The sequence below is a fragment of the Gymnogyps californianus genome, chromosome 2 (genome assembly GCF_018139145.2).
Source record: "Gymnogyps californianus isolate 813 chromosome 2, ASM1813914v2, whole genome shotgun sequence".
In the NCBI taxonomy this organism is placed as follows: domain Eukaryota; kingdom Metazoa; phylum Chordata; class Aves; order Accipitriformes; family Cathartidae; genus Gymnogyps; species Gymnogyps californianus.
Window position 1 is genome coordinate 53,928,057 of NC_059472.1, and position 15,652 is coordinate 53,943,708.

At 41.9% G+C, this 15,652-nt stretch overlaps 1 protein-coding gene across 3 annotated transcripts in view; it reads right to left on the bottom strand.

Annotated features, from left to right (window-relative positions):
• DLGAP1 (DLG associated protein 1) overlaps positions 1-15,652 on the bottom strand; it is a 340,676-nt gene that overhangs the window by 87,494 nt on the left and 237,530 nt on the right. For 2 of the 3 annotated variants that reach the window (XM_050890759.1, XM_050890760.1), the window contains 2 exons: positions 10,531-10,708; positions 7,258-7,498 (listed from right to left, as the gene is read on the bottom strand). In XM_050890759.1, the coding sequence (XP_050746716.1) occupies positions 7,258-7,498; positions 10,531-10,708 (419 nt within the window). Of the gene's footprint in view, positions 1-7,253; positions 7,499-10,530; positions 10,709-15,652 lie in introns of all 3 variants that reach the window. The other variant, XM_050890761.1, reaches the window with a different exon arrangement.

Sequence of the window (15,652 nt, forward strand, 5' to 3'; positions counted from 1 at the left end):
AGTCAGAAAACATTGTCCCCAAAAATGCAGATACACAAGGCTACCGAGTCAGAGCTGTCGAAGTCACATCAGCCTGGCCCTGTACCTGAGCTCACTGTTAGGACACCAGACCTGAGTTAAACTGCTGCCTCTACCTGAGGCAGACCTGTCAGCCAGCCCAAGCTTGACAGCACAGGGTAGACTTGCCTTGCAGCAATGAGCACATGAGACGGTTGATTTAGCCACCACTTTTTGGACTGTGGCAAAATCACTGAGGTTTCATATTTGTTTATAGGCTTAGAAAACAGTTAATTCTCAGCTAAGGAGACTTGAGGCATGCAATGCTCAGTCAACACAACGACCTTCAAATTACTGTTTTGCTTGTAATAGCCTCCTGTACATTTATCACAGTAAATCAAGGGGTATTTTGTCTCAGCTAGGCATTGGACATTCAGGTGCTTTAATATTCTCAGACAAGCATGGCTGCGTGCTCCATCAGGGGTACTTACACAAAGTACATGCACACCAGCAGGAGTGGGGTGCACAACCATGGGACCAGGGTTGTCTCACTGCATTAGTAGACCAGGGGGTCTCCATCTAACTGGGGCTCTGGACACTCCTACAACAATCTCCAGATAGTGGTGCATTTGATAACACACATACCTAGTCTGAAGCAAAAGCATAGCTCAAATCCAAACACGATCTGTACTCCTTTAGGGAGAACTATATAAATCTGATCACCTGAAATGATTATCACTTTAGTGTGTGCAGTATAATCAAAGGAAATGAATTAATGGCAGAATACATTTAAGCACATTCCATATAGACATATGCAAAGGGCTTCCAAACAATTTTTCACCTCTGTAAAGAAATTAAGAAGAGACTAACAAATAATGAAACATTACATTTTCTGTAACTAATTACTGCATTCTCTTTATTTGTGCTGCCACTAGATGAACAATCTCCTTAAAAGTTCTTTTCACAGAATGATACAGATTTCCGTTAAAGATCTCCTTCTCCTGAAAAATCATGTTTTTTCCTGTTTCATTTGAGACTGTCAAATCTACAGGTCTGATGGCCATCCTATTCCCAGCATCAGAAAAGGCCCGTGGGGTCCTGCAGAGCAGCAAGCTGAGCAGCAGTCAGCAGCGTACCCTTGCACTGAGGACTGCTGACTGCATGCCAGGCAGTCTTTGCCAAAGCACAGCTGGCAGTTTGAGGGAGGTGTAGTGCTGGTGAGACCACATCTCGAGTCTGTGCCCAGTGTGGCACTCCCCAGCATGAGAGACACATGGACATTGACAGAGTTAGTGGGGCTGGAGTGTGATATAGCCATTTTCAGCCTTGGAGATGTCCAAGTCGTTTGGACAACTGGAGAAGTCAACCACACAAGCGCTCGCTATCTGAACAAAATAGCAAAGTTGTTCTGTGCTTCGGGAAATGTTCACAACGTGAGACAACACATTCCTTCAAGATATTTTAAGATCACAGTTTTGAATGATTAAGATCCTTCTCATATTCTTACCTCACTAAGAGTCTTAGCCCAAAAGTATAGAAGCATATCAAGCAAGTGAAGAGTAAGGATAGTAAGCAAAGATTGAATACCAAAGGGTATTACAAGTCTTTCATTTCCTGCATTTGAAACACATTTATAACTTTGGAGACCGCTTTTAACTGCTCTAAGCTTTACGTTTTCAGAGGTGGAAAAAATAAATAGGCCATACACAACAAAGTCCTTCTCTCACCTTTCTCTTTAGGAAGTTCTGAGCTTTTGCTGTGCCTTTACGCTCAGCAAGTTGCCTCGAGCCTTATCTGAAATTGCAAGGACCGAGCACTTTCCTGAAGTGCTGTGAGGGAAAGTGGACTTGTCATAAAGACACCAAAATCACCAAGCTCCAGGGTGAATGACACAGGTTGTCTCTCTCTCGGTCTGGGCAGTGTCTCAGGTAGGACCAAACAGTTTAAATTCAATATTCGTAATCACACAGAGAAAAGAGGCAGAACCAGGGAGGATGACAAAAAAATTGATGTAATACATTCCACTACCTGACATCACTTAAATTGCAAACCAGCTGTAACTACCAAGTATTCTTAAAGTGGGGGCCTGTGTAATATTTATTCCAGTAATTCCTGTCCTTCAGGCCACAAAGTTCCATGTGTCTTCAGGACACACAGACTTTATATGCAAAAGGTAAAATGGAATTTATCAAACTTATTTAAATTCCTGTTCTCAATTGGCATAAAACTACACCACATGTAAACTGACCTGGTGCAACCTGCCAAATATTTGGGTAGCCTTTCCATGGCTGACTCTTTCTCACGGCTCAGTCCTACTCTTTCTCAGGCACTTATTATCAGAGCAATTTCCATGAGTGCCTTGCATCATGCTTTAAGTCAGTTAGAAATGTTCCAGTGAGAGCTCTGTTCTGAGTTTCTGTCATTAAAAACTTCCACTGGCTTCATAAACATGGGGTTTTTTTGGTGTGATGTGGAGCTTAACATTCATAAAGCTGACTTCTGGAATAGAAAAGACGAAACTTGCTTTAGCTACAGTTAGATGCCTCTGAAATTGGAAACAGTGTTCTCCTCCAAGGTCAGCTCCTCATTAGTAAAGGAAAACATTTTTAAGTGCTGGTTTAAGCAATTTGATAGCGGATCAAAAGGCAGACTGCATTTCAGGATTACTCAAGGAAAAAGAGGAAATGAACCATGTAAATTCTTTGTCAAACAGTTTTCTACACTCTTCAATTCTATTTTAAGGTTCAACATCTGCATGAAGGTCTTAACTTAGTTATATTTCTTCAGACCTTCTGCGGAAATATCTTAAATTTGGTACAGATCCAGAAACCAATCCTAGTTTCAGCTGGAAATAAAATTTGAAATCCTAATTCCTTTTTTCTTTTTGGATAGAACAGTCTCTGAAAGGACAGCTCTGAGGAGTCCAAAAGAGCTTGGACACAGCTGGCATACAGCTACAGCTTCCTTCTCCACAGGATTTGATTTTATTTTTGAATTCTGCCTGGCACAAGTCTATTTTTAAAGTTGTTTGCATTTTTCTTTTTTTTTTTATTGGCTAGGCAGCCCCTTAGAGATTTTCCACAAAATACCTGACCCCTCTTGGTCAGATGTTCCAATGAACGGAAGGAAAACAGCTTGCTCAGCCGAAGCACTGTAATTAGCATATACTGTGATAACTCTCAGTCCTCCTCTAACCTGCTGGCTACACAGCATGATTTCCTTGAATTTTTGTTTATTTTGCTTTTAAGCAGAAGTGTAATATTACTGAGAATCACCAGATGGCATTGCTGCAGATAACTTTGATATTTCTCTTTACCTGACTGTACAGAGGATAGATATTGAGAAAATACTTACTGCAATCTAGTGCAGAGTTTTTCCTGATATTACTACTTGAGTTCTGTTACAGAGATGTCATTTTCAAATTAAACATATCCAATCTCAGTTATATACTTGTATCCGCATGTGCTAATGCCTGAGCCCTCACAATGTCATAAGGTTTGTTTGCAGCAAAGAAATGTGCATGGCTGCACAGGCACGGTTTAGAAACACAGACACAAGAAATGTGGGAGAAAGACGTTTTTTAGACTACTTTTTAAAATTTCATTGCTTCTTAATTACTGTATTCTTTAAGCTCATTGAAATGATTTACAGACTTTTAAAACTGTTAAAAGGCTACCTATTTAGTGACCGAATCTGCTGGCTGAAGAGTTTCAGCTACAATGGTTGTTGCATCTGCAAATAACCTGGGATCAAATTATGTAATAACTCACAGCTCATTAAATTCCTCTGAAGAGACCTAATGACATGGGTGGTAATTTTTAGTGCAGGCTACGGTGTATAACATATGCCAGCACTTCAGAGCTGCTGTAGCTCCCAGCCTGCACAGCCCCGCTCCCAGGGATGGGCCCTGGCTGGTGCAGGGTGCAGTTGCCTCCATGGGTACGACTGATGCTGAGCGAGCAAATACGAGGGTGAATGGACCTTTTCAACTGCTTAGCTTTCAAGGCACGATGAAGTTGTGACATGGCACTTATTTCTATTTCCATATAAAGTGGTAAGATCGTATTTTCTCTTCTTCATGTCAAAATCCGTCATTTAAAAACAAGGATAAAACATCATTTCCCATACAAGATTGCCTTATGGACGAAGTACTCCCCTCCCAGACACAAGCAGAAACTTCACTTTGGTGAGGTTAGGATTTTTTTCCCCGCTCACAGTATAACATTTCCTCCCATTGATGACAACAGGTTTGTGCCTACACCCACACTTTCACGCTCGGGCTCGGTTTCAGCCAGATGCAGTCACCCCGCAGCGTTGCCACAATAGCACTGAGACCAGCGCAGGCTGCAGAGGCCACCAGGTGGGCAGTCACCCGTAGCTGAGCTTTGTGCCACAGCTAGCACGTTAGCGCTGGATTTATAGTTAGATTGAGCACATCCTCAGGAACTGAACAGCTACGCCATTAGAGATGTATTCCTAAATTCAGCACTAAACCTCCAACACTGTGTGGCAAAAGGAAATTAAAACCTGAGGCTGCAACCACTGTAGCATAGGCTAACAGGCAGAGGTAAGTGTGATTTTTGTCCATAGTGCTTGCTCAATATTTTTATCCAGATGCCCTGGAAAGCTGTGGGTCATTGCTCTGGAGGAATGATTTTGAATCCAGCGGACAGGCAGCTCTCTTGTCTTTTCCATCATCATCAAGCTGGCATTTTCCTGGGCTTCCAGGAGTCAAAGAAATTCCCAATATCAGTGTATGATCACAGCTTTGTGCATTAGTGAATGAAAAGCCAGGTCCCTGAGGGAATTGCTAATGTTAATGAAAGGAACCTTGCTTGGTTGAACAGGCAGAGGTGTTTTTGGGGCAGGAGGACAGCGCTCTCATTTGGGGACATTAAATCTGTAGTTTAGACCATAACTGCCCTTATGTCTCCCACAAAAGCATTTGAAACATCACCTCAGTGGAGATAAGTCTGAGATACCATTCTCCTTTCTTCACACCTGCCTAGCTGTTGTGCCATTTCCCATTTTATTGAAGCAGATATTAATAGAAGCCATCAACGATACCTTTCATGTTTCTATTCTGTGAGCCAGCCACAGGCAACAGCAAGGTAGTCAATATAGATGCTTTTGGACGGAATTAATTCAGCTCTAATCCCCATTAAATGGATAGTGGTATGTAAGTCAGGTAGTAAAAGAGACAAGTTGTCTGAAATGCTACCAGTGCAAGGGATGGGCCCTTGGGAGCCCAAGAATTAAAAAATGAGAAAGATAACTCAGTAAAATTCCCACAGCAGAAAACAGATACCTACAGCAGTCTTTAAATGCTTCTATGGAAGTCCAAAGAGAGGGCTGCAAACCATTCCTCTCTCTGCATTTTAAGGGGCTGACTACAGAAGCAGTAACCCAAGACAGACCCACTGGATTACATTTTTCAGTAACATAGCTTTGTTCATAAGACTTTTTAATAAAGCCAGCTACTCAGAGAAGAGGCCAGGCCTCTGTTTGTGGTTGTACTACAAAAAAGGAGCATAAACAAGAGACAGTTTACAATAACAATTTTCCCCTTTCGGGTTTTCCAGTGGTTTTGGCTGATACATACAGCCAACCTTCTCCATTTATATACCATCATCCCCAAACACAGGCACCATTTTTCTAAGTGACAGAAACAACATCTTATATAAAGATAATTAAAAAATAGTTTTTTCTTCTGTATTAATGATTACAGTTATTTTTATAAAGGAAAAGTGTTAACAAATCCATTCTCAAAGAACTGAAAAACCACTCTGGGATACCCAAGTTGATCTAACAAAGGCGAATGCACGCTGAAAAATCCCTGAAAACTCCCATCCTTCAGCTTTTGCCTCAGAACACATTTGACACAAGCTAATACCGTACAATGAAGTAACACACACCTTATGTAAATCCTGCCTTTGTGCTGTGGTGCAAACCCTGCATGCAGGCAAGAACTACTTTTATAGCAGAAATGTTGTCACGTGAATACTATTTCTTAAGGATTAGTGATTTAGATGAGAACCGCTCTGCAGCATTTGTTAAAAATGCTTTGATGTTTGTGATGTACTGCCAATGTATTTCTAACAGTACTTAAACTTGTTACTTTTAGAAAAATCATGAATTAAGCTGAACATTTTTGGTAAAAGGATTGAAAGTGTCCTTTGATGACATAAACCAATTGACAAGTGGCTTTAAAAAAGACTGGAGCGAGAGATAAGGAACTTACAATGTATAAACAACTGCACCTGTGAGATAACACACAAAAAGGCAAAAGTTTAGAGTGCAGAAAACAGAAATTAAAGAACTGGTAAAAGAGATAGTAGGTACAGTGGAATACTTAAAATAGTCAATATGAGTCATGAATATGAATAGTACATGAATAGTAAATGAAGCTTGTGTAAAGCAGTGGAATGGATGCAGAGGCCCTCTCTCATCCTCCCACAGGGAAGAGCACACATATGTAATGGTTCCTGCCTCCTGCCTTCCTGAATGAGAGAGGCAGATTGGGATTTTGGTTTCTGACTTGCTTTTTCTTCCCCTTAAGCACTAATTGTGGTGACAGAATCTGGAATTCATCATGATTATTTCCAGAAGAAAAGCAACCTCAAACATTAAAAGGAAGGTTTTTAAGTCTCACATTTAGACCGAAACCTCTCTCTCTTGCAAGCCTTGAATAGTTTGAACTGCAGAAAGAATAACAGCAGGATGTGAACATGCATGTTTTGACCTGTAGACCTCTTCTTCCCTTCTTCATTCCCACCTCTGAGATATGGCCTAGAGAGCTGTAACAGTCTCTCTGAGCCATTAAACAACACATCCAATAACTTGTAACTTTTAGAAAAGATAAAGATCACCTCATCTTTGTAGAAAAACTCAGCAGAGGGACCCTCCTCTGCTGGTAAGAGCCAGCAGAGCTGCTAACCCAGAGCCTTCTTGTTCAGCCTTGTCAAATTGTGATTGCTTTTTTGGGGAGGAGAGCGAGAGGAGACACGACCTTGGACTTCCCTTCTGTGTGCTTTTAGCCCAGAATAAATTAGCTTGGACGTAGGAGGCACCACAAATGCATCAGCCTTGATCTGTGTGTAGCTTTAGGCTGACTACTCTGTCCAGCTCCCTGGTGAAACACAGACTCTCTTACGGGCTTGGAGTCTGACACAGAAGAGCTCATTGTTGATCTGATGGAGCTGCACAGAAAGGTACCTTCCCTTTCTACCACGCCTCTGGATTTCTCTTTTTGTTACTCACCAGTACTGCTCTGGATGGTCCTCACCGTGGTGGTTGTACGTGGGGGAGATGAGGACCGCAGCGATATGCACTCGTCATCCTGGGAGCAGCCCTTCTCAATGGCTCTGACGTAGCTGTGGCTCCTCATGCGGAAGCAGCCCGGCATGGGCAGATCCAGTGCCTCCACTGCCTGAGACTCGAGTTCACTGAACACCGACTCGCAGACGGATTCGAACTGACCGTTCACTTCCATCTCACTCACCTGCAAGCAAAGACCGGGCAGGTTCAGTACATCCCATACACCAGCCTACCTGGTACAAACACTCAAAAGCTACCGTGGCACAATGGCCAACATCTGTTGGAAGATCCCTTCTCACATGAAGAACAGGTGAATGGCACATAAACACATCCCATTTTACAAAGCAACAATTGTTACGGGAAAAAAAGTGTACAAAAAGGGGAGACAGAGGCGTTAGGCAGAGATTCAGCAGAGTTTAGGCTCTTGGTTCCTGCTGAGACTGGTGGGAAGCTGGGAGTCCTCAGAGCAGCATCTGGTTTATGTCACCCTGGGCCCACAGCAGAGGTTGAACCTTCAGCGATTATGATCATTACATTGAAAAACAAAAATCACACTTTCTTTGGGGGGTGAGGGGAAAAAAAAAAGGTCAGCTTAACGCTGGTACACAATCAATGCAACTCACAGGCAATCACAGCGATAAACCTGAGGGGCGGGGAAGCTCGAGGGTAGAAGTGGTAACAAACAGTTGGGAAGGGGAGGCTGATAAGGGAACCAGCTTTGCTGCAGGGGAAAAATGTTTGTGTAAGTACATCTCTGGCTGAGAGCGAGAGATGCAAGCGGAGCAGACACTAGGTGGTGACAAAGACTTGCACTCACGCAGGTTAAAGAACATTCAAAAGCATGTGGTCTTGCTGCAGGACTTACAAACCTGGAAACCATTTGCCTCGGCTCAATTAGTAACGGATGCTCATGTTTCTAAACTGAGAATCGAGCCCTGAGCTTGGCATTAAAGCACAATAATTATCACTGTAGGAAACGTGCACACAGAAACCATCACTTGAGGATTTTGTTAGTTTTCAAGTATGCAAAAGGCCAAGACAGCAGAAGAAGACTATGCTAGGGTGGTAGAAAAAAAGGTTAGAAATTCTTTTCCAGGATTAATTTTACCACAAAAAATGTTATGCTGAGTATTTGTACACATAACTGAAAAGAGAAATATCAAAGAGTAGAACGTATTTTTTCAAAGGGAAACTACTTAAAACAGCATGGAAGAGTAGTAGATAGTACATCATAAACAACAATCTTACTATGGTGGAGAATAGCCATATCCTCAAACAAACACCTCTGAATTAATTTTTTTTTTTTAAAAAAACCCCATTTCTTCACATTGGCAAATGATGCTCACTCTTTGGCAGACAGCTTTGTATAAGTGTTAGGTGTCCAGCTAAATAAGTAATCTAACCTAATATTCATATAATTGCCTGAGACCTGAATTTCAGTGCTGTTTCCTCCTAGATACATCCTGACCCTCTTTCTAGAGCATCAGCCCATACCCTATGCAAAATGCCTCACTATAAAATACACAGGTGAATACTCTGCAGTTGCAGTGCCCAAATATAGAATACCACAGAAATTCAAGCTACAGCTCCATTCTGAATGGCACATATATTTCTTATGGCCATAGCTGAAGTCCTGGCATCAATGATGTCATGCGCTTTTTTTGACATTGCAATGACTTGACATGCCAGTAATAAGGGGCCAGTATCTGGCACCACAAATCCTGCCTGCTGCACTTCTGGACTAGTGTAAGAAAGTTCTTTTATCCAAGTGATTTATCCAAATGATCCACTTAAGCAAACAAGGCAAAAATCTTATGTCGTGGCTTAACCCCAGCCAGCAACTAAGCACCACACAGCCACTTCCCCTCCCCCCTCCCAGTGGGATGGGGAGGAGGAAAAAAAAAGGTAAAACTCGTGGGTTGAGATAAGAACAGTTTAATAACCAAAGTAAAATAAAATATACTACTAACTAAGAATAATAATAATAATTGTAATGAAAAGGAATATAACAAAAAAAAGAGAAATAAAACCCAAGAAAAGACAAGTGATGCACAGTGCAATTGCTCACCACCCGCTGACCGATGCCCCAGCAGTGATCCGCCCCTCCTGGCCAACTCCCCCCTGTTTATATACTGGGCATGATGCTCTATGGTATGGAATACCCCTTTGGCTAGTTCGGGTCAGCTGTCCTGGCTCTGCTCCCTCCCAGCTTCTTGCACACCTGCTTGCTGGCAGAGCATGGGAAACTGAAAAGTCCTTGGCTTAAGATAAGCGCTACTTAGCAACAACTAAAACATCAGAGTGTTATCAACATTATTCTCACACTAAATCCAAAACACAGCACTGTACCAGCTACTAAGAAGAAAATTAACTCTATCCCAGCTGAAACCAGGACATCATACCAAGGAGCTACAGGATTTAGCAGATGAACTACTGGCCCACTGCCCTGTGGAATGCTGGCACTTTTGCGTTTCTTTCAGATCTGTTCCTGACCAATTCAACTGTACAAGCATGTTGTATACAAGGACAGGCTATTTTATAATGCTAAAACTCATAAACTGAATGTCTCACAGCAGGCTTCATTTTTCCTCTAGTTTAGAATGAGCATGAAGAGGTCTTACAGGATTTCAGGGCAACAATATGGACAGACCTTTGCACTTTATATACTGCAACATTTGTACTATATAGGTGAAAAGTTCAGAGGTGCACAGGGTTAAGAATGTATACAATAGCATAAAGAAAGCTCTAAAATTTCTAATAAAGTACTAATAAAATTATGAAATACAAAATATTATGGACTTAATTTTCCTTTAGCATCTCACTCAGCATGTGAACTTTCTTTTTTGGCGGCATTAAAAATTGATTTGAGGTACTAAGCACAAGATCCTTAACAGAACCCTGTTTAAAGACGTTGTTGATGAGCACCTGCTTTTGGAAAAGAAAAATAAAAAAATTAGACTGCTCCTTCAAAGGAATTGCATGTTGTGCCACTCATGCATTTGCAAAGGGCAGGTTATGGCATCATCAAATGTTACACTCTCACAAACAAGACTGCGTGAAAACACTCCTGTTTTCTTAAAAACTTTATGAAAAATGTGTGGCATGGAATGCCCAGATTCCACTTAAAGCAAAATCCAGTTTCTGCTATTGCAAAGGCTCGGTCGGTGTCCAGCGTGGCGGCTGCTCTCCAGGCTGCCGCGGGTGCGTGTCACCCACCTGACTGATGGTGCTCATGGCTCTCATGTAGCTCTCATTGCGGGAGCGGAACTTGGGGGACGTCAGCAGCCCTGCGGGGTCCAGGCTGTCCAGGCTCCTGTTGATGGATACTTCGCTCACCGCCCTCAGGTAACTGTGGCTCCGGATCTGAAGCTTTGGCGAGTGTTCACTGGATATCCTGGGAGGTTTGGGGGGGAAAAAAAAAAGAAAGAAGAAAGATATTTAATCAAATCCAAATGGCCTCACCAGGACTGAGAATAACCAGGTGTTTTTCACTGGAACAGCAAGACTTGAACAAGTCATGACACAGTCCTTGTATATTTATAAAATAAGGATAATGTCAGTACTTTTATTTGGATTACCCCACCCTTTTATTTTGTGGGAGGAAGAGAGAAGGAAGGAAAGGATTTTTTTTTTTTTTTTTTTTGGTTTTTGTAAACCGTGCCTAAGCAGAATGGCAAAATAACTTCCATTTTATTTACTGACAGCAGCATGGAAAAATTTTACACTGTACTGACAGTGTCAGCAACCAGCTGCAGCAAAATGTGGGCACTATGTGGGACTTCTGAAGTGACAACATTGAAATGACTTCACGTTTTGGTTTTAAAAGAGCAAGCGGAGCCACTGAGGTGAGTGCAACAGAAGAAAGCCCTGTGTCCTTACAGAGTTGAATGCAGCAACCACCAAAACCAGCTGGGGAGGGGGGTAAAGAAAGGAGAGGCCCGATAGTAAGATTGGCTGGATGATCCTAAACACATCAGCTGAACATCCACTTCTTGAAACGCAGCTGGTAGGAACGGTAGGGGCTCTATTCCTCTGAAGGGTTGTTTCTCTGAGGAAACCTGGCGCTGATCAGACCCGCTGGTGCTGCGACTCTGACACCCGTGTACGTACCCGTGTAACAGGGCTGCTTCTCATGGAGCTTTCAAGGGTGTATGGGCCAATAGGGTAGGCAGATCATGCACAACAGGCAAAATTCACTCGTAGTACATCTTAACCTGGGAAATCATTCCAAGAACTTGGGGCACCTGGTAAGGTTTGATGTGCCTTAAATTTTATTTTATTCCTGGCTTAAGCTGCAAGTTGAGAAAATGTAGGCTAGGGAAGTAGCTTTACATGACTTGATGTCAAATTAGAAGTTTAAAAAACACAGTTGTGTTTCTGAGGTGATAACTTTCCCCATCTTTCCAATACGAGTGACCGATGAGATGTACACGTAGTCAGAAACAAACAAAAAAACCCCCATAGGTAATGTGCATAAACTGCAGTACTCCTGCCATATGTGCTTAGAGTCAGCTAGCAAAGGTTATAAAGTGTAGAAACAATCCTCCACCTGCGAGATGTTTTAGCCTCTGAAAATGCTGGCTAAAAGTGCTGTCTTCACAATCTGAGGCATCCTATAAAGATGTGAGTCACAAAAAGTGATCCATATCATGCCTCTTAAGCAATACAATTCATTTTGGGGATATTTCTTTTGAAACAATCAATGGATAAACTATTGAAAGGGTGGTTCTTCCATATATTTATTGAAATATCTTTAATATCATCCAAGTATTACAAAGCAAACAAAATATTAACTAAATTTTCCATTGTAAAATGTAAATCTCACATAGATGTTTGTTTGCAGGTATTTGAAAGAAAAATCTGTAACCTAATTACAGGCTTAATCTTCGTCCCCTAGTCTTTAGAAATACATACACAGATGACCTGAAAGAAGAGAATCCATTTTATGTCTAATTCCTCAAGCATTTGCAGATATTTTTTATTCAAGTAGCTAACGATGGTAATTAGTATGAGCAATTTCCCAGTGGCATGCACAATTCTGGTAATTGTCAATGTATTTTAGGAGGACAATTCCCTTGTGTAATCACACACCTAAGTAGTTCAGAAACTGGGTCTGTTTCTGAATGGTACAATACCGTAATAAAATCTAGGCCATCTCTACAATACCATATTCTCTAGCTGCTAATTTCCTGCCTAATAAAAATATGTAAACTTATGCTAATTACTCAATATTCCTCTCACAAGATGAAGATAAAGCCTTTGCTTGCCATTTTCACTGTGCATACGGTGCAATACTCACAGCAGCCATATTCATATTCTTTGACTCCTTACACCATTTGATTCCACATGACAAAAGTAGAAAGCTTTTTAGACATTGTAGTTAGTGGTGTTCCAAACTCAAAAAAAGGAAGAGAAAATGATGAAAAAGTGAACATTACTAGCGGTTAGCTACAACATTTTGATAACTGACACTAACCATGGAACTCTTGGGAAAATAATTCTTGTCTGTTATTTGACAAAAAAATAAAGAAATAAAAAATTAAAAAAGATACAATAGAATGAATAATTCAACAGACGATTTTTCAGATGCATGCGAGCTACTTCACCACCCTGCAGATCTGTAAACTGATGAGCATTGCCTGAAATGCATTTCTTAAATTAATTCAAAATGTATTTTATGAATATGTTGTGAACAGTTTGCTGCCAATATGTGACATGCAAAATTCAAATATGCTTGATTAGCTGCCAGTTAGTCAAATACGTCACCTAGGGCTGTCGCTGTTCACTGATTAGCTGAGCTCACAAGAAGACTGCAGCACATCACCAAATTCAGCGCACAGATATTGCCAGACAGAAATCTGCAAGTGCAGAGGCAGGTGCCCTTTAAAGATTGGAACCAATATAACAAGGTGCAGGTACCCATAGGAGCAAGATTTTGCTGTGGCAGCCAGAGTACAGTACAGATCAGATCAGATGCTCCAAGTGTCATGAAAAGCCACCACAAAAGGTATAGAAATTCATTTTCTGTATGCATTAGTGTTGCATAACAATGTTTTCCCAACTCTGCTTGAAACAAGGGCATCCATCCCTGAGAGTAAATGTTTCCCTCCTGTTTCAGATGTGGGTGGTCAGCACAGCTGCCTTCTTTTTCTGACTAGCTTTGTTCCCGACTATACGACTGGCCAGTTTGGCACATATCTAGAACCATATTTTACAGGTGGCCACTTATCTTACGCTGCGCATACCTCCCATCTGTTGTATAAAACAGACTAGGATATTGGCAGCTGTTGGAGGAGGTGGCTCCTTGCTTACTGATTGCTACAATCACTGTTTCACGAGATGTAGTGATGGGGGGAAAAAAAAAAAGAAAAAGGATTTAAAGCATAGACAAAGAAACATCTGAAGGTTTGCATTTATAATGATCACTACTGCTTTTATAGCTGTGTAATAAATCGTTACTGTATTCTACAGTATGCTTTAATGAACAGCTGAAATGCCACTGGAAATTTTGAAAACATTCCATTTAGGAATAAAGCTGCCTATGTATGACAGGGGAAGATCTGAATGTCTAATTTATTTTCTCAGAGTTGCTATTACCAGTAACCTGTAAATGAAAATATTCTTTTCTTCCTTAAGGGTTCAACTCCATCTTCTATTTATCCTGCATTACCTAAACTTCTGTTTGTGTCATCATAATTTCCACAACTAAGTATGACAGACAAGTGACTGAGACTTTGGGACAGCTCTTTGTCCAATACAAAGTGGTCCGTTAGCTCCACTCACTGCATTGGATATATTAATCGGCTGAAGGAGGATGTGAATTATTAAAGATCTTGAACGAGCTCCTCAAGCATGCCGCATCATTTCTGTGCTGCAGTGCCTGCCGGTATGACATGGGACAAGTGCTGAAGGGTAGTCCTGAACTCAGTGCCAAAGCCCTTTCAGAGTGGCTTCTACACAGCTCATCCCTTACTGCTATAGTAAAAGAGAGATTCTGCCTGCGAGGCTTCTAGTCCCTTGTGGATACACGACGTGACGATGTTGGTTGAAGGAGCATTCAGGGAGCTTGCAGCGGGCGTGGGGAGCCAGGCGTGCTTTGGGGCTGGACCGTGCCCTAAGGCAACATGCTGCATTCACGGGTGGCAGGGCCCCAAACTGGCTGCACTGTCCTTTTTCCCCCATGCTGCTGCCCTTGCCCCAGGCCTTACCCCAGAGGATGGGAGCACAGCCACAACAGCAACGCGCCGATAGTGCGCGGGGCAGCACGAGTAGCACGGCTAGATGTGCTTCGCTAGAACCACAGCAAGAGACACCAGGAGAAGAAGAGGGCTTTGGGTTTCTGCCACTCTGCTGGCTGCCGTTGCGGGTGTCCCAAGGGGACTGATCAGAAAAGGAGCCTGCCCTGTGCTGAGGTGTGTGGAAATGGAGTCTGCCAAGTCCCGGCGGAGAAATAAAGGCTCCCCTGGGTAAAGGAAGGCAAGTGACTCTGACCCACACTGTGCCTCAAGGAACATTGAGGTACCACGCCTGTGAGGGCAAAATGCTACTGAAAGCCCATGAGGGGTTCTGAGAGGCAGGAGAGTGTTCATTGCAGCAGAAAACACATTTTAGTGAAGCATCTAAAACAGAAGATCGTGTAGGTGTGTAAAGGAAATCTTTAAGCTACCTTTGCATACTGCCCTTTGGTTTCTGCTCTGTACATTTCAGACATACTGAGACTGATTCTCCTGTTTTCATTCAAATACAGAAATGAAAAGATTTTAAAATGCACACACCTAATCACCCCTACCACTGTTGCAACATGCATGTTAATAAATGCTTTTAATCAACTGTTACAGATGTGTGTGTATTTACACAGTCTTAATTCCGATGGAAACACACTTTGGTCCCTAATTTGCTTAATTGACTATTTTCAGAGTAAGGAGTTGGTCAGCATAGGTAAGCATGGGAGGAGCTAGGCTTAGCTGATTTGCTCTGGTTTGTACAGGGAAGTCGGAGACAGAGGCAGCAAATAATCTTAGCCTAGTGCCCATCTCAGATGATGGTCCGGGATGAATGAAGGGGGAAGGAAAGCTATACACTATCTTTAGATACCGCCTTGTCATTTCTGACTTGTATATGCTGGCCATAATTTAGTTCATTCAAATATATATTAAAGGGTTTAAAACGCAGTGTTAGCAGATTAAAAGTGAAATAGCTTTGAATATATTCCTGGAAGAGTTCCTTTGCCTTCAAAGTGTCTTTCAAATGCCAAAGAGAAGGTAGACAACAGGGATTTACAAGAACAGGCAAGTTTAGTTTCAAATATTTCCTGTTAATTTAGGAAAGCACAATGCAC